Below are 24231 nucleotides of genomic sequence, written 5' to 3' on the forward strand. Positions count from 1 at the left end.
ATTTTCTTGGTTTTATACTGTATAAAAGGAGTGAAATTAGGAATTGTTTTAATTGTTGAATTTCGTATAAAAGAGCTAGTGTTTTGTCATCCGAATTTCGTTGGAATCATGAGAGAATACAAAGCGCGTCGGGAAGCGGAAAGTACGCTCGTATGTCTTCAATTAATCTTGCAGAATAATATTAAAACGAGTGGGATTATAAATAACGTAACAGAAATAAGTATACCAGCAATTGAGATACGTTAATGAACTGTGTTTCCAAGTAAAACGATTTCCTCCAACCCAACTTATGAAGTAATTTTGTTGCCAGAACCAATATGTAGAGACACCCTCCAAGGAAGGAAGGAACCCTTCCAACTTTTGCACAAGCTGGGAGTCGAAAATCGGAACGGTCACTCCATTTGTTATACCAGAAGTAGGATAAGGGACTAGAAGTATTGAGGTAACCAAATTCTTCACTTGGCGAAAGTGAATATTCTTGATAACACACCAACGGTTGGCCCTCTGGTAGCGGTTTCTGAGTTTTCCCTCCAAAACGTGAGACTCTCGCGGCGGTAGACGGCCGAACTAGATTCAAGCACCCGCGTCCGTGTTCCGCGGCTTTAGGTTGAGGGAAAGGGGGTAGGAATTTTTTTTTGGAACTCGACCAATTTTTTTCCTTCTAGTGTAGGCGCGATGGAAGAGACATAAAATCCTCAAATTTGTTCACTAGTGCCAGGATATATTACCAATGCTAGAGCTCTTTACTTGTCTCTTATCCTACTTCTGGTTATAATCGATGCTCGGTTTACAGTTCGTTAGAACCCTTTCGCTGCAGGAAGTCGACGTTTAAGCTTGTGTCATACTTATTTCTTATATATTATTATGAAGAGAGAAAGAGAGCGGATAAGGAAGTGAAGAAGATGGAGGTTAAAGCTGTCCCATTACCCGGCTATTATTCTTCATGGGTGCGACGCGGTATAAACTTTTGTCTCGCTTGTTTTTCGGGCCTCTGAACACGGAAGCTTCATTAACGGCTTGTTTTATGACAAACAAACGAGCGTCATTTTCAGACCAACCATTCGGAAATGTAACGGAGCGAAAAATACCTTTACGTACTCTTACTTACACGAACCATATTTAAGTATGGACCAGAAACTATATACCTACTTTTTAAGGATGAATAAATACCTGGAGTTTGTATCTTACCCAGACCAAGAAGTGATATCTAGTTTATTAGGGAGAAGGTATAAATTCGGCACATTTCTAGCTTTATCTCCAGTCCAAACGTAGGTCCGGAGTTAATCCCCGCCTCTAAATTACAACCAGCATCTTATTGGTTCTTGAAAACTCACGTCAGCACGACGCGAATGACGAAAATTACGTATTTTCCGACTGAGGAGAGGCGAAATAGCCCGGCCTCCTTTTACGCCCCCCCCCTTGTATTTTGAAAGGGGGACTGGGACTATGGCGCGCGAATACTTAAACATCTTATACCTTCTCCCTAGTAAACTAGATATCACTTCTTGCCTAGACTAAGATATATTTAATCCAATCCATTATTACCATCTTGTTTGAAAAATGGGGGTTCAGAAATGTAAAACATCTGAAAGTAAACAAAATTGTTTATACGACCAATGTTCGGTCCCTTTGCCCTCCTAGTTTTAAAGAAATACAACTGAGATATTATGTCATGAGTTTTATTTCGAAGCTAATATAACAAAATACAGAACTGTGGGCCTATAACACTATTCTCTTTAACCGAGACATCGTCTTCCAAATTTAGATTTTGTTTCATTTTATTATTCCTCCAAATTATATTTACGAAGAAAGTAATTAATACCTTCACCATAATAGTTTTTCATACCTTAAAAACTTCTTCGCGGTTAGTTGGAGAAGCCGCGCTTTGCCACACAGTATATTGTTCATTATTAAGTCTTATTCATTTATACGCTGCGATGATACAAATTAGAATTTCTTCCCGGAAGGTATTTACGTTTTCATTCAAGAGGTCATTCAAGTAAATAGAGAACGAAGCCAATATTGAACATTATATAGAAATAATAATTTAGAAACTGAGCTATATACTTTTAGGCCTAAACTGTGGAGGTTAATGAAAACCTTTAACTAATTAGCGTATTCTCAGTAAGGTGTTTGCGATACACCAACCCTGCTCCGAATCAAGAAGTGATGTCTAATTTATTAGGGAGAAGATATAAGATGCCTAAGTATTCGCGCGCCATAGTCCCAGTCCCCCTTTCAAAATACAAGGGGGGACGTAAAAGGAGGCCGGGCTATTTCGCCTCTCCTCAGTCGGAAAATACGTAACTTTCGTCATTCGCGTCGCGCCGACGTGCGTTTCCAAGAACCAATGAGATGTTGTTTGTAATTTTTGTTTTTGCGGGGATTAACTCCGGACCTACTATACGTTTGGACTGGAGATAAAGCGGGAAATGTAGCGAATTTATACCTTCTCCCTAATAAACTAGATATCACTTCTTGTCCGAATCTTGATCTCTTTCCCATTCACTACTAGAGTACTAGCTTCTTTGGGTCTAGAGACAAATCATTGACCACTCTACTTATTATCTTAATTAATTACTTTCTAATAAACGAAAATATTTAACCAATTCGGTTTGTTCATTTGAATGAATTGAGACATTGACCTGGGAAGGGAATGAGTTAGAAATTATATTTTAATTTGCTTCAATAATAGATTAGATTTTGTCTTAGTCTCTTGCTGCAATCGCCTTATAAACATTGCAGTATTTCTCAAGGGCGGTATAGTTCAAAGATATTTTCCTGAAGCCAGAATTCTTTGCACGTTCCTGGATTACTCGAATGCAGTCTTGAATTTAAATGTTTAATTATTTCCCACCCCCTTTCTCTCCCCCTCTCTTGCCTGAATCAATTAGTGTTTTCGTAGAAGACAAATATATACAATTCTCCGAGTCTTTTAATCGAGTATATACATTTTTAATTACGAACTTTTATTAAGTAACCAATATATTATTTAAAAACTTAAAAATTCTTTATACCAACTTCTTTTATTTTATTTTCTGTTTGTTGTTTTCTCTCCTAGAATTTTATTTCTTAGGGAAATTAAAATTTCCCCCCAATCAATAATAATTAATTAGTTTTCAGTAATAAAACTTTAAGTACCGATGTTATATTTAATTTGGTATTTATTCCAATTAGAAAATTGAAATTATAGTAACTAAAAAAATTAAGTTACCGGACCTCAAAGTTTTAAACCTAAAATATTTTTGTTTTAAAAATATTTTCCAACTTGATTATTTATTTATTTATTTTCTGTTTATTTAAGGGACTTTTTATTTTGAGGAAATTAGGATATTTTAAAATAAAATTTCAAAGTTTCCATAAACGAACAATTCTACACATTTTTCTTTTCTTTCATAAAATCGAAGCTCGAGTTTAGGTTCACAATGTTATGTTTTTTTATGTCTTTTACATGTTATTGTTTATTTTTGGTTATATTATACGCGAGAAGCTTGGAAGCATCGCTAACATTATATTATTGGTTACGCACTATGGAAGGGGTAAGGAATTTTAAAGATGTTTGTTGGTTTGTTTGTTTGTTTCGTAGAAAAGAAAAACAATGTTAATTCCTCGGATATATTTACATAAAAAAATATTAGTTAATTTTTATATGAGGTTAAATTATACGGTGGTTTTAAATCGCAATTAAAATTAATTAATTAAATATTTACGAGTTAAGTTTAATCGTGTTGATTTTAACAATGTGCAAAATCGAGAAAATTCCATATATTACTTAAACACTATAATTTTAAATCTTAATTTTTAAAACCCTAAAAATATACAGTACTTGTAAAGAATATTTATTGAATCAAGTTTTTCTTTTCACGAAACTTTACTAAGGGATTATATGATTCTAATGGATATTTGTGATTGGCGACACAATTATTCGGGATTATTTAAATTTTTGTTTGTTTGTTTAAAGTATGTTTGTTTATTTATTTGGGACATATGTTAATTGACTCTAATCATGTTTATACTGTATCTTTATTATGAAAGGCCGTTCCTTTTAGTAAAGACTGACGACTGCAAGATACACATTGTCGAATCGCGTACGGCATACTCGATGATGACCTCAAAACGAGAGAGTTCAACATACTTGTTCAGGTCTTCGAGTATGTTGGTGCCAAAAATGACTATATTAATATATACTTATAGAAATAATTGAGCATATCTTAGCTTTTAACCGTTTACATTTGTGTGTACACAGCCCACATATAACCTTAAATAACAGCGTGAGTTTTTCCGTACCATCTGTTTGTTGTTACTGGGTTGCACTAACTCAAGGAAAAACCAGGGAAAACTCGTAGGAGAAATAAGGGAATGTAAAAATAGGTCAGGGAGTTTTAACAAAGTCAGGGAATTTTATTTTAGTTGGGAAAATTTCTCGATTGGGTTTGATACTCAAAAATGCAAGTGTGTTCCAGCAGCGTTGCGCTTGTAATGTAAATATGTTTTAAAACGTAATTATTTTCAAAATTAAGAGTTGACTTGTTTATAACACAATAATATTCTTAACATAATGACAATTGTTTAGCTAAGCGAAAATCAAATTAATGAAATACAAATTAAATCCGAAAATTAAGTGACAACCCTCTATATTATAATGTAAGCCAATTAATTTTAAGTTACATGTGGGGTATTTCATTATATTCGAAATAACATTTCATCTCATCTCTATATTTTCATGAATATTTTTTGGTTTTTTTATTCTTTGTATTTGTGCATCATTTAAAAATACACTTGGCACAATAGCTTTGGCCGGATTACCACCAATCCTCTTACTAATAAAATTGGCAAACCTTCTTCATTTTATTTCTTGGTAATTGTACGTAGTAAAATTATAAATACTAATATACGACTACAATTAAAATAATTTTAATAGCCATACTACTTTTTGATAAAACCAAAAAAAAAAAAAAAGAAAATTATATTATAATGTTTTCATAAAGTTCATGATAACCCACCGATTCGATTTGTTAATCGATATATACGTATATTGAATAGGATATGCATAAATGGCGAAATCTTTATAACTATAGCCTTTTATTTTACGTTATTTATGGATTGTTTATTTTTTTTAATCCACGATTGTTTATAAATGTTTTACTTCTTACTTGTTTGTATTTGTAAACACGTTTGGTATAGTCAAGTTGTCTCTTTTTTTATGTAGATTTTCATCTTTGGTAATTTTTTTGTTTTATTTTGTTTTTGTCTCATGCTTCGATCGATCAAGGCTGTTTCAGTTTAGGCGAGTTGGTCATAATGTAGTCAAAACGGACATAATAGATGTCAGTACCATCAAGTATAAGCACGATACTCGCGGTCTATTCGCCCATGAAGGATCAGATACTGAAATTTAAAAATTAATTTAAAAGATTTAGAAATATGCTATAGACTACTGCTGCCGAAATCTTCATTTACATTTATGGCAGTTTAACTTATTTCTAATGAAAAACCATTTTAGTAAAAGCAGGAAAAGTGAATATTAGCGGACGAATATTATACGAAGTGTGCCACAAAGCTGGGTTATTGTAACATGATTCTTCCCAACATCAGATTAACATTTGTAGCAAGATTACTAAACCGAATCGCATACGCGATAAATAGTTCCCTCATCAATACTCTATTAGCGCTTAATTATTTGCCAATATGCGCTTGTGGATTTTTGTCCTACGTCAAGACAATCAAGGTTTGTGGGTTGATTGTTGAGGATTTAGTACCAAACAGTTATAGAATTCACCCTGCACCGAGCGATGCCCGTCTGACGTTTTATGAGCGGGAGAGCAAACAAAAAGGGTGAGCCTGGGAAGAATCATGTTGCATAACTAAAGCATTAAGAGGATCTACAGAGTGTCATCCTTTTTCTATTATCCCCTTCTGTTATTAGCTAGAATGTTTTACTGATTGAATAGTAATAGTAAGCTTACACGAAGTTGTAATATCTCTTTCGGTAGGCCAATATGTTCGCTCTTCAAGCGTTTTCCCGGTGATATGAGTGTCTTGTGGCGCTCTCGATGACAGGTCTATAAGCGATAGAAAAGATCCAGAACGATATAACCAATTACACCATGCAGAAAGACGATTGCAAACAGTTAATAAGAAGTTAAAGATAGACGCGCGTTGGGGGAACAAAATGTTTTCCCTAATGTGGTCTTTGTGTCGCAAAAATAATTGATTTATACTCCTTTTTAGGTTTGGGCTAGGAAACGTTTGTTCCGTCCCATCGCGGCTGGGCGCCTATCCCCATTTCTTCCCCAGTTTTTGGTGTGATCAATTTGTCCGCGCAAAAACTGTAATATGGCCGGGGCCATCTTGTTAAAATTAAGTCTATGTTGAATAATAATTTATATCTAAACCAATAGATGGCTCTTTTCTAAAAATAATTCTCACTCTTAGCTCGCGACTTTGAAACCTATAGAAATGCGAGGAGGCAGGACTTGGTATATCATAAAGTTATGAAGAAGGTAACTGAGATGTGAGGATCTTGAGACGCGCAACGAGCCATTACCCTTGTGGTTTTTTTGCGACACGAAAGTGAGAGGTCACTAGGGACAAGTGCGTGTTTCTTCGAAAGAAAAAAAAATACATGAAGTGCAATACATAGAGATGTAAGCGAGCAACAGCGCGCGCGGTATGTTTGATCTTACCACTCTTACCGTGTCTCTGTTCTGGCTTTGAAAGGGCGTTCTGGGAATAGCCATTGCGCAGCTTTTCAGATTTGGCACGGATGGGATCGTGAGAGGCTGACGTCGATGACGGGGGTGGAATCTCTGAAATCATAAGAAGGGGAATGTTCCCATTAAAGATAAAATCAGCTCTACCTTAACTAAATTGTAAAAATTATAGAAAGATATCTTGATTTTCTTTGACGCCCTATCCATAATCTTAGAGTTCATACCATGTGCCGCTACGTTAAGGTACTACAATTAAACTTTTAAAGGGAGTCACTAACATTCTGAAAAGTGTAACTTGTTTAGGGATTGTCCCTTGTGGCAAAATGTCATAAAAGTCAGTTTCGACTCAAAATTTATTCCCCATAGAACAGTCCCACTGTACTTCGGTCCTCCTACCATCCTTTCTGGAACACCCTTTATTTTTCAATCTATTCTGCATTCATAAATAATAATAACAGGGGTAAATAACGAAAGGAGTTAGAGACGCTAGCTTCCGTAGTGTAGAATACAGTGGGACTTTCAAACGTAGACACAGAAAAGAGAAAACGCCTCGGTCGCGCCGCCTATAATTCAAAATAAGTATGATATTTTCCAACCAATAGCGTGGCAGCATAGTTTCGAAAGGCATGCTGGGATATCGATTTTCTCCTGTCTGCTAGTATTCGTCTGCTAGTGTTCGTCTGCTTACGACTGAGTGACAATTAGGGTTAGAGTAAAGTTTATTCATTAAGGTGCACTTGAATTAGAAACAGGCAACTTTAAAGTTGGTAAATTCCTTATTCGATAATGAAATGGAATTAAATGTCGTTTTTGCATCCTTCAATACAGTTTTAGTTGTTTTAATTTCTTTAGTCACAGATACAGTCGATGATCCTGATCCCACAGTTCCCACTAAGCCTTGGCTCACTGGGCCGACTCTGTAACCGCGCACTTACGGCAAAAAGAGTTTGATCACATTTTGAGGATTTCCCCGGCTTCAAATTGCAAATTGTTGACTTATCTTTCTTCTTTAAATTGCTGTTTACTCGCGATTGAATATTATAATTATATTGGGTTGATTTATGAGACGACTTCACAACATCGACAGTTCGACACCCGCCATTTTACTTTACCCAGAATACCTTGCTGTGCGAGATTTTAAGGCAAAACTTTTAAGGTTCTGCTCTTATTTACAATACAGTTCCAAAGATGGCACTACGTTAGTTACAAATTCTATGACGTTTCAAGGTCCCACTGTATTCTACACTACGGAAGCTAGCGTCTCTAACTCCTTTCGTTATTTACCCCTGATAATAAATAAACTAAGCTCTCTCTCTCTCTCTCTCTACGTAGGGATATGAATGCTAATACAATATGTACATTTTTGATCTACTCTGCGATTGAAATTTGACCAAAATGAAGCAACCCCTATTCCGTAACAGGACATTTACTTACCGTAAAGGCGTATTGTTCCTTCGGTCTCTCCTAGAGAGTTTTTGGCGACGCAAGTATAAGAACCGTAGTCGTCGGCCTTCAGACTTTTGATTTTGAGTCTCATTTGGACTTTATAGATGCCCGCCTGTATCAGGACGCTGTCGTACTTGGCGTTAGAAAGGATCATTATACCCCCTTCACGCGTCCAATATGTCACCGATCGCGGTTGAGACTCTAGGTTGCAATCCAACAGGACATCAGTACCAACCGGGGCTCCTACCAATTGATTTGGAATCCAGATCATTGGAGCAACTGTGAAAAAAAAGGGAAAAAATAATTTCCTATTAAACTCCCAGTTTGATAGGTCTGTAGTTTAGCATAGCTCTTTCTTCGTCGTTACTCCGTAGTTGTACAAAATGAGCGTAACTTACTATATTTCGTTAACTGTAAAAACCCTTTTTCTCTTTTCTTAATTAAGATTTTTTTCTTTTGTTCTTTTCCTAAATTGCATTATATTATTCTCTCTTTCAACCCCAGAGTTTTTCGAGATAAAAAAAAATTCCTTTGGATCCGCTTTAGCCGCGGTTCGTTAGTTTTTTCTCTCTCCATGGACATTGTAAAGCTCACTGCTAAATCTTAGACGGAGAAGAAGTACCGCGTTATACTTCTTCATATGAAAAAAAAAGTTGTTGAAAATTCACGAGTCTTTAAACAATTTTGTCGTCTTCTCCGAGAGTTGGTGTAAGAATAAAGTTTCAAACTGACGCTAGCGACTTAAGTCCGTCCGTATAAAAGATTTTTTCCCTCTTACTCCTTTTTTTCTCTTTATTTTTTAGGGTTAGCATTGTGGTACCCCCTATTGAAATGATACTTAAACGGATGTCGCATTCTCAAACGTTAATCTTATATTTATTTAAGAAAGTTATTTCTTGTTTCAATGCTTTTCAGACAGAATTTATTAATTTCGTAATTTGATTGACTACACTGAATGGTTGATTTTATTTAGTTACACTTTGGAAATTAAGGTTAATTTTTAGAAATGATTTGGTACTTGTTAATTGATTACTTCTCAAGGTTGGTTGGAACGGTGTCGAACCCCTTAGTCATTAAGCCTATTAAGAACTAGACCCGTAACAGCTTTATAATTAAACCTTAATTCAGCATGTGGTTTTATTGAATTTCAAAACTGTAAAAACGGTCAGTTACGAGTGGAGCCAAATGAAGACTTTTTAGTGTTTGTTTCTACAGACAGGAAACTCTGAACTGTTCCCAGTCACTTAAAGCAAGTCTCGTTTGTTGTTTAATTTAGACAAATACCACTAGATGCTCCCATAAACGTATTAGCTTCGCCCTCGACGTAACGTTAACGAGTTCTGATCAATTCCCGCCTTTCGCATGGTGCAAATGATAAGTAGAAGATCAGCTAGCATGTTAGGTGTGCCACCGGGACCAACATTTGCTAAAAACTCTATGTAAGTTAGTCATAGACCATTTCTGTAATTAATAGTAGAGAAACCAGCGCGCAGGGTCAGAAGGATTCCTTCGAACTCTCCTATAATCAACGCCAGATGGAGCCAGAGTTCACAATACGAGGGAGGCTAACCAACTCGCATTGACTATAGTGGCGCTTCTTGACGCACCAAAGCCCTGTAAAGTTCTCTTCACCGATGTCTGTTTAATATTTAAACTTCGAACAAGCTAACCCGTGTATGTGTGTCTTAAACCAACTTGTTTTGTCTTTCTTCCCTACTCCATTTTGATATAAAACTCTCAACGTATAGAGGATAGAAATAGTTTTGACGGCGTGGAATTTAGGAGGATTAGAAACGGAGCTCTAAGCCTTTCCAACTTCGCCTCTTCTTCTTCTTCTCCTCCTCTCCTTTTTGCTTTTCTCAAACGAAGATGTATTCCCAGATCTAATCTACCCCGAGCTTTACTAGGAATGTAGGCCGACGACTTACTACTGTTCGCTTCAGCCACCCATAGCCTTAGCCTACCTTCAGTATAATGTAGGCTACAGGACTTTTTCGCAAACTCCGAACTTTATACAGGGTTCGTATACCAACATGGAAAATATTTTAGAATAGAACAATATTCTACCGTGTAACGTTCTTAATTTATGCAAACTTTCTTGAATCTATTGATATCGGTAAATTAATTTTTTTTGGTCACATTATCGTATGCTTCATATTGGTTTAAGAAGGAACATTGATAGAACGGTATGTGGACGCAAAGACGTTAGATAATGGTTTGAAGTTACCAGTCCATCAAATTTAGCCCTTATTGCTTGAACGTTTACGTCATTGTTATGCACATACCCATAGCGTCTAATGAAATCAAGGTGCTCAACACAACACCTGGTTTAGTGGTTTGTATCGGTATCGGTGGACTGTCGTTACCTGTCTCTCTTAGCAAAAACATTCATGGAAAAGTATTCTTTTAATCTTGAATAGAAATACCGGCTTGGAAATTTCGTATGAACCCTGTTATAACGAAGAAAAAATACTCGTTTGTAGTATATCCAAAATTTACGCTTTGCCAAGATATTTTGAAAAAATATTTTGTGTATTATGATTTTTGAAGGAAAGTTATGCTGAGAAGAAATCTCGGAGGCAATGTAAGAATGTGTTGTTTTTTGTAAATTAACTGAGTTAGGATTACAATTTTTTTGGTTTTGAGGTTTCGATACTGTCGACAAAATAAATAGGTATCCTTATCCGCAGACTCCACGAAACTGGTTGAGAGTGTAAAATAAGAAATACACTGCTTTCACTAGTCAACAAGTAATATCTAAATTAGTAACTACATATAGTACAAATTTAGCAATATATTCCGTAATTTTCCCATAGTTCTAGAATTAATTTAATCACTAACATGAATAACTAACAGGCTTACCCTAGGTCGCCTCTTACTCGGCTATAAGAGGAGCATATTTAGTGGTAGCATAGCCAACTCGAATACCGCGTTCACGAACATAAGCTGCTCGGCCAACATATAACGCGTACTATTCGAGTGGGCTATACCGTCTGCTACGAGAAAATTCGAAAGACACTCTCAATTACCAACTTACCAAGGTTTACTTTTTACCATAAATTTATAATATAATATGTTACATAAGTATGACCGTACTTATATTTCCTAACACTAGAGACTTAAAAAGAGCTAGTTCAAGAACGACAAGCGAGAAATAATTACACTCGGGTTGGCAGTCAATCTTCCTATTTAGGCTGCATTACTAAGCCTTTGACAGCGCCTCCGCAGGCGTCGCTTTACCTCGAACCTACGCCACTTCATGACAAGCTCCAGTTTGTAACCAGTGACAAACTTATGGAACATATCTTATGAACTTACGTTCTTACTGGTTATAAAATTTACGTCACACGTGTGGCGCGCAAATATGGCTCCTTCTACCGCTTTGAGAGTGGACTAAAGGGTACGTAATGCCAGACAGGAATATTGGTGTTATTGAATAAATTCAGGGTACCAGCAAGAACTAACATATTTTAAAACTCAACCAGTAATTATTACTATACGATCATATAAAATTTAAAAATAGAACCGTATCAATACAGCCAAAAATTCTTTAGTTTAAATTACGTATTGTAGAAATAGAGAAGGCGAACCAATTCGAGAGAGAGAGAGAAAGCAATTTCAACGTTAATCCTAGTCAATTAAGAAAACTGCGCTGGTGCAGCCCTGCATGGAAAGCCATGGGAAATTCCGCGAAACTAGCTAGATTTGGAAACCCTGCGAGAGTAGAAACGGTGCGCGTATAGTCTTGTATATGGTAAGAGCTGCGATAGATTTTTGGAAAATTGGGGCGGATTGATGTAATTGCTCGCTCGCTACCAAATGAGCCGGAAGGAATCCAATCACTCCGAACTATGCCATTCCACTACCCTCCCCCCCCGCGGCCACCCTTTTTACCTCGGGCTTTCGGGGGCGTTTGAAATAAAAAAGCTATTCTTCTATCGCCTCTTAAGGGAAATGCAGACCGCCATTTATTTTTTCTTTAAAAAAAAAACGGAAGAAATGTTTTTGTTTTAAAAATTACATAGTGGAGAAATTTATCCTGAAAAATGTTCTAGGCTTTAGTTTTACCTCTCCAAGTGACGATGACGTCTCTGAGAGGTATTGCACTGGACGTTAACTCTGTGTGTGTGTGTGTGTCGTCGCGTTTGCAGTTGGTAAATCGGAACAAACGTGTTCGCAATCGCAGTTTACAGAAATGGGGAAAATTGTCCTTCATTTCGTTACGGGGCGGTATATGGACGCTTCAAAGTTACCATGCAGTCCACTAAATTTGCCAGTCCGTGTTGTTTGAAGCTTATTAATTTACGTCTTTGTCGTTCACAACCCATCAATGTTCTTTCTGAGGAACAACAAGGTGTTCAATACACCAAACTCTATTTTTTATCGTTTACCCTTTCCCAATGAAGCGTGCTATTCATTGGTCCTTTTAACAAAATAAATTTCCACTACAATTACATAAACTGTTTAAGTAGGCGGAAGCTGCGTGCATGTGTAAACCACCCAATCATTGAGACGTATTTTGTTCAAATGTTACGTCGCCCAATTTATTGATTTTTTACCCATCAACCTAAATAGTTCCACCGTCCGATATTCTTCGAGCCTACGTTCGAGATTGGCTTTTAGTCGCTGGCGTAACCGCGATTGAGAAAATAAGGAAAGCCGCGGCGTAGTAACACCCGATGTTAAAACGCGTAAGAATAAAAGTAGTGTGACTCAATAGCGCCTGAACAACGGATATAGCTAACTTCTTCCGATCCGTGATGCGTGTAATATAAATGCAAATAGTTCTGAAAACTGGAGATTTTCTTTTATCTGTTTTTTTTCTCTTGAAAATTTCTTTTTATTTTTTTTTATGGAGAGCTAATAGTTCTTGTGGGAGTCGTATAAGTAGCCATTACGGCCAGACGGAAGTTGATCATATCCCTACTTCCTTTTTTTTACTTCCGTTTCATCTTTAGGTGTATTCCCTAAAGGTTACTCGAAAAGACATTAAATTTTTTAATGAATGAAATTAACGTTTTCGTAATAATAATAAAGTCAATGTGGTCTTGGCCTATTTTTGCTTAAGTTAAGACTTTCACTAGGTCTTAGATAATAATGTTACAAACATGGCGCGAGATATCCAGCGTGCCACGTAAATTTTGTCAACAAGAAGGCAGGACTTCACGTGATTGGTCGTAGGTGTTAATTTCAATTTATCCTTAAAAATATCAAACTAATTTAATTTTAAAACTATTTCCTGGATGGTTTGCTAGGTAGCTATGTCAAGAAGTGATATCTAGTTTACTAGGGAGAAGGTATAAATTCGTCACATTTCTAGCTTTATCTCCAGTCCAGACGTAGGTCCGAAGTTAATCCCCGCCGCCTCTAAATTACAACGAGCATCTCATTGGTTCTTGAAAACTCACGTTAGCGCAACGCGAATGACGAAAATTACGTATTTTCCGACTGAGGAGAGGTGAAATAGGCTAGCTCGGCCTCTTTTTACGTCTCCCCTTGTATTTTGAAAGGAGGACTGGAACTATGGCGCGCGAATACTTAGGCATCTTATACCTTCTCCCTAATAAACTAGATATATCACTTCTTGGCTAAGTAATAAAAGAATCGATAAACATCACTCGATTTTGATTTTCACCCTCCCTCTTAGTAAAATTATTTTAAATATAACTTATATAATATCTCTTTGAAGAACTTATTCTGCCAAAAATTGTATCTTAAGTTTAAAACATTTCAGCACGTAGATAGTTAGGCCCAAGTCTTAACACACACACACTAAAAAGCTGAACCTGTTAAAGATAAGAGGGCAAGCTACGTGCTGAAAATTCAAGCTGATCTCCAACTAAAGCTAACCAAGACTGCAACTTAGATATGAAACCGAGAGCAAATAAAAATGGGGGAACTGCTTGGAAAAGTGCCTCGGGATCCAAATGAATATTAACGACTTCTCCAAAAGAATGGAATCCTTTTGGGTTGGTTATTACTATATAGACCGTACATATCTCTTCAATAGACGTCGTGCTATACGTACTACATCTACATTGTTGAAAGATATTCAACCGCCATTTTTTTTATTATTCTACTTCTATAAGGGTATTTTGTAAGTTAAGTTCATGGATATGGAGATGAGCCTTTTCATGTTTTTTTTTTTTTGGACCGAGATCAAAGTAATTTTTGCGAATTGTTGGAATTTTCTTTATATCCCCATTCTCATTTCAGTAAAAATTTCTTTAATGTAGTTACATACTAGGTTTTGAGTAAAATGTACAATTCTACTCTACTATAACTTTTCTCAATTAAATTACCCCATATATCAGGAGTTTATAACCAAAACCGAAGTATACATCAGAAGCCTCTCCCTGCTCGGCGATGAATTTTTCTATCGCTACGAATGCAGCTCGTTCATGCGGAATTTTAAATCTTTTTTGTCCGCGGAAGCTAAATAAACAAAAAAGTAGGAGTATCTATAGACCGAGTAGCGTCAATACGCCAAAAATTACGTCAAAGTCCCATTTTTTGGAGGGGGGGGGGTTGTGAAACGCATCATGTTTTCAAAAGTGACGATAGGTGGTGCTGTTTTAAACGCCTCTAAAACTTGAAAGTGGGAACAATTTTTCAACCCCATGTATACTATAAAAGGGAATCAATGCCAGTCACAGCATAAAGCATCGCTCTTAGTAACCTTTATGTTATAAACTCTTGTACTTATTCATCTCCAGTTCTATCAATTGCAAATTTAAATGAGAGGAAGTTAGTTTGTGTAACATAAGGTGGTAATTTCAATAAGGGCAACATACTGCAGAACCCCCTAAAAACTCTATAAAGGGACTATAAAATAACTGTTAATTACGGTGTTGTTATGTTCTCCTCATAATATTTCAATAATAAAAACATTCAACATCCCCCCAATTAAAAAAACCCGTTAGGATAACGAGTATAATCTAATTAACCAAAATTAAAGAACACATTCAACTTTCATTATAAAAATTAGCGTCTGTATTTTTGCTGTTGTGGTATATCAAGGTCACTTTCATTAATTATTTTCAAAGTACACTGTTTAAAGGTGGGTGCACCGGGGTGGAAATAAATGAAAATATTCTCCTAAGCTTAGTGCACATCTATAAAATAACAAAGTCCATAACCCACAAATTTGTAGTTGCGTGTTGTCTTTAAAAACGGAAATTAATGCGTCTAAATTAAAAAAAAAAGCCGGAACACTAAAAGCGATTAAATTATTTCGTATCCCACAGTCATAATTAAAGAGATTATTTTGCAGAAGTTAAGGGTGTTTTTTTTTTAATTTCATTTAATTTATACCAGGTCCGATATTAAGAGCGTTGGGGTAACATCAAAGGGGGGGCTAAGGGTCAGAAGGGGTTTTATAGTTTGGTATTTATGGTTTTCTATCAGTTTTCAGCACTTTCCAGCGGAATAGGTTTCCCTCATTCGTCTTGAAATTAGCCATTAAGAGTGGCCGCGTCGCTGGCGCTTCAGGTCGTTAAACCCTAATGGCTCATTTCGGACCCATTACCAACTCGCTCTTAATGTCGACCAGGAGAACTATCTTTCCTCAATCCTGGCTACCCCCTCCTCTTTAGCTAAAAGTAATTCAATCACAATAAGTAACCCGACATTTATTCATCTCAGTGTATCGATGAAGAAAGACGTGTCAAGGGTCACCCAGGGTCTCGGCTGTGGCTTAGTTTAAACAAGTGTCACTAGATGCTCTCATAGTCGAGGGGTTTAGTTAACTGGCCTGCGAAAGCTAGTATTAGCACCTTGAACAATTATGATCTTTATTTTTACTCATGGTATGGCAAGGTCACTCTAAATTAAGAATTTCGTCATACTATTGTCTATTGTGTTATTTCTGGTTCAACTAAACCCCATGCACGAGCGTAGTATTAGTGTTGAAGGTGGCCATTGCTAATTATTAAACAACGATCGCATTTACGATAAACCCCGCCTCCTTTAGCGGTCTCTCTATCCTGACTTAGCCCCACCCCTTCCCCAGCGTCTTTTCATCCCCAGTGTCCCGCTTCTGGACGACGCATTCTCAACTCTGTTGTTCCAGTTAATGGATGATCTATGGTAAGGTCCATCTCACGCGGAAAGTACCGAGCCACGCAAGCACGCCAACTTCAAACACTTTGACCTTGGATAAAATGTGATACTAGTAACGTTTTCGACTCAAAATTTATTGTCCATGGAGCATTCCCACTGTACTTTGGTTCTATAATTAGCCTTGTTTTGGCACACCCTGTATGACATTGTAAAGATACTTACAATTGACAGTAAGGACTATCCTCTTGCTGACTGAAGGTGGTATTCCATTGGCAGCTATGCACAAATAGGCCCCAGTGTGTAAGCGACTGACTTTGCTGATGTTGAGGTAGTTTCCAACAAGCATGGCCGCTAAAAGGAAAGAAGTTAAAATGTTATTAAATACTGACATCGTATTATCCTTAAGTTCCTTGCAAGAAGTGATATCTAGTTTATTAGGGAGAAGGTATAAGATGCCTAAGTATTCGCGCGCCATAGTCCCAGTTCCCCTTTCAAAATACAAGGGGGGACGTAAAAGGAGGCCGGGCTATTTCGCCTCTCTTCAATCGGAAAATACGTAATTTTCGTCATTCGTGTCGCACTGACGTGAGTTTTCAAGAACCAATGAGATGGTGGTTGTAATTTAGAGGCGAGGATTAACTCCGGACCTACGTTTAGACTGGAGATAAAGCTGGAAATGTGGCGAATTTATACCTTCTCCCTGAATAAACTAGATATCACTTCTTGTTCCTCGTAAATCTCACCTTTCTTCTTTCCAACTGTGATTTCTTGGCCGTCTTCACGCCTCCATTTGATTTCAGGCTCGGGAAAACCTTTGGCGGTACACCTCAAACTAACGTCACCACCTTCCCTTATCTCGGTGTCAGAACTGGTCTGTTCTTCGTCGATCCGTGGCGGAACTATATACCATTGAAAATTAATAGAGGAAATTTTAGATCAATAAAGGTTTATACACCGAAAAAGATCTATATAAACTTCTTATAGAAAGACGGTAGACGGTATGGAAGAGAATAACTAAATTAAGCGTGCAACATGATTCCGCTCTATAGGTCCCCTGTGTCGAAAACAAAGCTATCTATCTTGCCCAAGCATATTAAGCCTATAAGAAAATACCCCCCCTTTCTGAACTCTGTTTTATCATATTGGGGGAAAGACATAAGTAACATATTATAGATTAGTGGCCCATGGACTTATGCAGTACGTGTAACAAAACCGAATTCGTAGTACACTAGAAAATGGATGTTATTTGACATGAGCTTATGTTGAGAGTTGTAGGTGTTATTTTAGATTAAAAAGACTGCATGGATGTGACTCGAAATTGACAGCCCATAGAACAATGTAACTATATTTCGGTCCCTTAATTACCCCTTTTCTGGAACTACCTGTGTACCAGGGACATTGTTTTTAGAATAAATGTCATACTTTTTGTTATCAATTACTTCCTTTAAAAATGGCATCGCAAGGTTTCCGCCATCTAACGATTCTCGATAGTTTTTGATAAAATATTGTGTATAAAGTTTAAAACAGCGTAAATATAGAGATTGGGGACTTGACGTTATAGTCCTTTGTATATAAATCATTCGGTATCAGCTTCTTTGAGCAAAAAAAAAAAAGCAAAAAACTACGGGATAAAGAATAAGGCAAGAAAACGTGCAACAAGCAGCTTTGAATTATCTCTATACCCAAGTCCTTTAAGCTTTCTATTCCTTTGAAAATTGGGATTTCCTACTGAAGAAGAGATAGAAGAAACATTGATGTGCAACCAGGATTTTTATAAATGAAAAACAGGTAGATCATAGAGGGTACAGTGTGTGACCTGGGTTGAACTATGTGATTTCTGTGGATCTAAACCACGCACCTAAAATTGAAAATGCGTCCGATTCAGGAATGTTTTAAATGATATTAGGAATACCAGGTATAACTGGAATTTGAAAATAGTTGATACCGAATTTGCATATGGATGTCTGGGAATTTCAAGTTTGCCATAAATGTCAGAGAAGTTCACATTGTTTTGGTAATTTAGCTCGAACTTATATGTTGAAGTTTCGTGAGTCGTATTTTCTGTTTAACAAAGCCAATCCTAATAGTCGCTAAATTTTCAGGTATTTAATCAGATAGTCAGTCTACACCTAGATCCTCCTTAAGATCAGGTATCTATTTTACTCCTAGAAAAGATGGAAGTTTAAGGGAGGGAGGGGGTGTGGTATGGGAGAAGCGTAAGGTGTCAGATCAGAGAGTTATCCATCTTCCTCAAGAGCTGACGCCCAATAAAAACCACCATCCCTTTTTGCGGGAAAAAAGGCCTCGGCCACGTAAACTAGGTCTCTTCCTTTCGGGTTTCCTCTTCCATTTTGAGTTTCACAAACTAGCTCGGACTTTCCCGTCACCTAGCTCCTTCTGGAAAACCCCACTGTGGTCGCTCAACGTCCTTTGGTCAAAAGAGATGTAAATTTTTCTTTCTACCCCCTCGGGCGTTGCGCACCAATCTTTAGCCTCGTTTTCTATCTTCTTTTATGATTTTTATGATGAAGTTATACGCCCGAGTTTCCCGCTTAAAATGCCACCAGTCCATTTTTGAAGCTGACGTTTAAAGTGTCCGTAGCTCGAGATCTGTTTGCCAGCATACCAGCGAAGCAATTCCTCCTGTCATTTTTATTTGCATTTGGTATTAATACTGAGAAAGTTGAGTCACTGGCACTTTATGGTTGGTTCCTGGTCTACTCAGTCTATAACGAAAACCTACCGAAATGATCAGAACTTAGCTCGTATGGAAGATGCTGCGGGGAGACTAAAATCCTGTATTAGAAAATGTCCTGTAAGAGATGGAGATGGATAAAACGTAAGGGATGACGGTCTAACCGCGAATAACCAACGCAGCTCTTATTGAAAAGGCACTTTTTCATTTCCGAACGGATGTATGTGTAGCGGATGAGAGACCGACCTAACATATCTAGAGCCACTGCGTTCTTTAATAAAGGCCTTAACATGCCACGGTTTTTCATCTGGTTTCAATTGCATTGCAGTCATTGTACCAAACATTCATAGACAAAAACAAAAAGTATACTTCATTGACGCTAGCTCGCGCCGTGAAATATGAGAAACTCTCTTTATCTCTCAGAAAAGTTTCTACCCACCCCCTCTGAGTATGATTACATTCACGACCGTAGCACAGGGAGTACGCCTGAATAGGCCTCTATAGTAGCAGACGCAAGTTCTAGTACCAAGAATTGACGTTTGGATCGCCACAATAGAGTAGACTATTTTCTGTAAACCTTTGACCCCCAAAAATGTCTTCTCTGATTGGTTGGTTGGTTCCAGCAGAGGTTGAGACTTGAAAGGGCCGTTTTCTTCTAGGGATGCAACGATGCATCGGCCAAGAATCGGCTTCGGCCAGAATCGGCCACTTGGCCGAATAATCGAATCGGCCGATTTTTCCAAGGTAATCGGCCGATTTTTTTCGGCCGACTCTTTTTGGTTAGATCTAATCTTTTGAGCTAGTATAAAGGAACTAACAAGTTTGTCATTTAACAAATAACGTAATTTAACCAAATTCTCCGTCAGCCCCCCTTTCAAAAACGTTACCAGTACCAGTCGCTCTCTAAGAGCGTGGCGCACTCTCTAGTCTAGTGTGAGCCTCTAACCGTATTTTCGGGTTTACCCTTTTTGAATTTCCTTCTCAACGGATCACGTGAAGTCTTACTCCTCGGCTGTGCGCCGAGGTAGGTGCGCGGGAGAGCCATGGTGCCCGGCCGTCGGCGTTATAGTTTGCCTTCTATCTTTGACTCTCCTTTCGATTTGTGCTCACTGCTACTTCCCACCAAAGAGAATATACCAAGAGGAGTGGTAACTTTGTAAATAGGGACCGGGACTGATTTTGAGAAACAAGTTCCGGTTGTTCACGTGACCGTGTCGTCTACTTAAAAATTACCTTTTGTACGTCAACGGTCAAACCAGAGATCAACCCTTTGCCACCACCAAAAATAAGCAGCCGACATAATTTAACCAATAAAAGGCTTAGCCACTAAACAAAAACCGGATCTAGTTACTCCAAAACCGTGTCCGGGCTTTTCAAAAGCCCTGTGGAAGGCTAGACTTTTTGCTCCTCTTGGTATATTCTCTTTGTTCCCACCCGTTCCACAAACAATGTCGCTCTATCACAGTCTGGATTTTATTATTGTCAGCTATCCCTCTAATGTGTTTGGTGTCATTGTCTCTAGCGTGTATTCCTGCAGTCCCTTGTTTACATAATACTTGAAGTCTTGAATGCTACTTCTTGTTTTTAAAAGGATGAGAAAGGAAAGGGGTTTTTTTTAGGAAATGAAACTTAAAACTCACTTTTAAAATTATTTTTTCCTATCCGGAATGCAAAGAAAGAACTAATCAAAAACAAGTTGTAGCAGAAAGAAGGGACAAAATGTGTGTTGAACTAAATGAACTGGTATCTCGGAAACCAAACCAGATAGATTATTGTCCTTAGACATTTTTGACAAGTAGCATCTATACTAATGCCTAAAACGTATAACCTTGAGGCTTCGGCCGATTAATCGGCCGAAGCCGATTTTTTAGAGACCGATGCATCGAATCGGCCGATTCCGAAAAATTACGAATCGTTGCATCCCTATTTTCTTCACATTTTACATGGCGTCTACAGCCAAACTACTGTGAGCGAAGTATACTTTCGGTTTTTATCTATATGATTTTGATTGCACTGCATTTTCTCGTGTCAAGCCCTGTTTTATGGAAGTAACGGACAACCCTCTAGGCTTCTCGCTGTTACCCAGGAACTTTTCATAAAAGGGATTCCTGCTATATTAAGCGGACTATAGCCAGGGCTTAACCGAAAGATGTTGCTCTGTGGTAGCTATCGCGTAAGGAATGTATGTATTAGAGCTTGCAACGCAATGTTATGGGGTTGTTCAAATTGCAAAATTATTACGTTTTTATCAAAGGTTACCACACCGCGAGGTCCGTAACTGTAAATATGCACTTGACTTAGAGGTGGAGGTAACTTAGTGTATTACCAAAGGGAAATAAAAATGTGGGATACTATTGGAAACTCGCGTAACATTTATGAATCTCCTTGAAGCAAATTAGAATATAATTTCTAACGTAATCCCTTCTCAATTCATTCAATGAACAAAAACAATTGATTAAATTTTGACGTCATTTAGAGAAATTAAAAATTATATTATTGTAATATTAAGGTAATGCGCCGATTGGTCGACCAAAGAAACCAGGAGAAACTAATAGTGAGAAAGAGATAATTACTCGTCGTCATACCCAATTGTCCCACTTTCTGTTATTTATGGCTGCGTACAACGGAGTTTGATTTTTTGTTGAACAATTTTTCTCACTTCGAGTTTTGACGTCACGTTGCTAATTGTATCTTCAACTAATTAAAAGACTGAGGGAGCAAGTTTTTTCGATGCGAATCCGTTTCGTGAAGTCATTTGTAATGGCTAAGTACTAATAATTTGTACGCGAGCTTAAAAGCTTGTTGGCGGATAATTCGGGAATTATTTTCAGAATTATGGGAGAATTATAATAATTAAGAATCATCCAATTTGATTTCAAAAGAGTTTTAGCCCAATAATTTTCAGAAATTAATAAAATTTTAACGAAACTGGTTTAGCCTTGGTACTTAGCGAGGTGTTTGGATATGCTGAAGCAGACGCAATGTGATTGAGGGGGAACGGAACAAGTTGAACAACACAAAAAAAAAAACTAAATAAACGAAACGTTTTTTCAGTATAGGATTGTTGAACGTGGCCAATATGTCAACCGGTTCCCCTAACTCTCTTGGGTTTTCTAGGTAGGCCAAAAAAAAATTAATTTTCAGTGAAGTCGGTATTCTATTAACAATAAGAATTATTTTCCGAACGCAATAATAATAATAAGCCAATCTTTGTTTGGTACCATTTGGTTCTTTCCTTTTTCGTAAAAATAGCCGAATATTCGAATCAAAACGCACCCGCAAGCTGCCTAAGCACCAATCAAAAGAGAAGCCATAAAAATTTGCAATATAGCTAGATGTACATACACGTCTTCTTATATATTCATTAATAATTTAGAAATACGAGCGAAACACGTAAAAGAAATCCTTTTTCCAAAAAGAAATAATAATATCCGTGTTCTGTTGCATCTCTCAGTGGCTAACCAAAATCGATACTCGCTAGTTTTACAAAGATGGTAAGGAATTGGCAAGAAGAAGCGAGAGTTCGGATAAAAAATGCATGCTTAGAAATAAAGCATGAGATTCCTCTATAGGCAGTAGTTGCTTAATATTTGAAACATAATCCCAATGGTTTTCTTTACTCATTTAAAAACTATTCGGCCTTCCCTTGTTCTTGCTCAATGCAAACATAGAGAGGTATATAGCCACTAAAACTAAAACTAGAACTATATAGAGAATATCCAATCCGCAACGGTACACTTTTTAAATATTAACATTTCTACCTTCCATACCAAGAGTTTTCGAAAAAGTTTTTCTTTGTTGTATTGAATCGGAATAACCAACGCCAGAAGCAAATAAAAATAATAATTTAGAGATTTAGAAAGTGAGCTTGCTACACTGTGTAGGTTAATGAATGCCAGAAATGCCTTTAATTTTAGTGTATTCCCAGAATGGTGTTTGCTACTTACACCCGTCTGGTTCTCTTTCTCAGTACTAGCAAGAAGCAATATCTAGTTTGCTAAGGAGAAGGTATAAATTCGCCACATTTCTAGCTTTATTTCCAGTCCAAACGTAGGTCCGAAGTAAATCCCCGCCTCTAAATTACTACCAGCATCTCATTGGTCCTTGAAAACTCACGTCAGCGCGACGCGAATGACGAAAATTACGTATTTTCCAACTGAGGAGAGGCGAAATAGCCCGGGCTCCTTTTACGAAAGGGGGACTGGAACTATGACGCGCGAATACTTAGGCATCTCATACCTTCTCCCTAATAAACTAGATATCACTTCTTGGTACTAGCTAGCTTCTTTGACTGTGGACCAATGAGTGATTACTCTACTTTAATATTACCAGATATCTGGTTTTATTTTAACTCTAAAAAGACATAAATATTTAGCCAATTCGGTTTGTTTATTTGGATGAATTGAGACATTTTTCTGGAAGGGAATGCGTTAGAAATTATATTTTAATTTGCTTCCAAAGTTCGATTTTGTGGATTCTATTGAACATTTGAACTTGAGTATTTTGTATTTATATTTTTTATATATTTTTTATAAAAAAAAATGACCTAGGATTTTATAAAAGTATATAATGCCATATTGCATAAATCTTTCTTGCGTAAATATTATTTCTTGATGCACCGCTTCAAAAGGGATAAGAGATTTATATAAATATGCGAATGAATTTCGAAACAGATAGGGAGGGAGAACTTGAGGTCACTAAAAAAACCTTGTTTACAGAAGAAAAACTATCTGTATTTCCTAACTGCTCTAATTCCATTGAATTTAAAGTTAGTACAGGAATTTTGAAAGATCTGTGGAAACCATGCGTACAACGCGCTTACCTAAGATGACGAAACCCTCTCAAAAGGATAGTCCGGGTTAAATTTTTCTCTATTTTAATCGAAAGAGCTTATAAAATAATCGAATATATCAATTGAAACCATGTTTCTATCTACAATATTAAAGAAGATACAAGCAACAAAGTTTTCGTAATGGACACTACGCGTTAGACATCTCCGCGAAGCACCCCTATTGGACGAATCCGTCAGGTGATACTAGGCGTCCAATAGGAGAAAGCCTAACGCGTAGTGTCCATTACGCGCCATTACGGAACTACTTAATTGCTCGTATTACCTTTAATATTGTAGATAGAAACATGGTTCCAATTGATACATTCATTATTAAGTTGTATACGCTCTTTCGATTCAAAAATGAAAAATTCTACCGCTGATTACCCCTCGTACTCAATTTATCCTACTATTCCTTCAAAAATTTTATTTCGAATACGAGTTCATTAACCGCAACTTCAAGGAAACGAGGAGCACTTGAGTAATTT

The 24231-nt window shown here is 37.1% G+C and overlaps 1 protein-coding gene across 3 annotated transcripts in view; it reads right to left on the reverse strand.

Moving 5' to 3' along the window:
- Window positions 1-2769: 2769 nt before the first annotated feature.
- The window catches only part of LOC149625180 (lachesin-like), a 164973-nt gene continuing 143511 nt past the window's right edge, over window positions 2770-24231 (reverse strand). The window contains exons 4-9 of one of the 3 annotated variants that reach the window (XM_089851951.1): window positions 16964-17119; window positions 16443-16571; window positions 8148-8438; window positions 6687-6809; window positions 5967-6062; window positions 2770-5388 (exon numbers count right to left, since the gene is read on the reverse strand). In XM_089851951.1, coding sequence (XP_089708077.1) covers window positions 5297-5388; window positions 5967-6062; window positions 6687-6809; window positions 8148-8438; window positions 16443-16571; window positions 16964-17119 — 887 coding nt within the window. In that variant the 3' untranslated portion in view covers window positions 2770-5296. The remainder of the gene's footprint in view (window positions 5389-5966; window positions 6063-6686; window positions 6810-8147; window positions 8439-16442; window positions 16572-16963; window positions 17120-24231) is intronic. The other 2 variants (XM_089851952.1, XM_089851953.1) reach the window with 2 other exon arrangements.

The sequence above is a fragment of the Phalangium opilio genome, unplaced genomic scaffold, assembly GCF_054372755.1.
Source record: "Phalangium opilio isolate 3A_F unplaced genomic scaffold, DU_Popi_V2 ptg000105l_1, whole genome shotgun sequence".
Classification (NCBI taxonomy): domain Eukaryota; kingdom Metazoa; phylum Arthropoda; class Arachnida; order Opiliones; family Phalangiidae; genus Phalangium; species Phalangium opilio.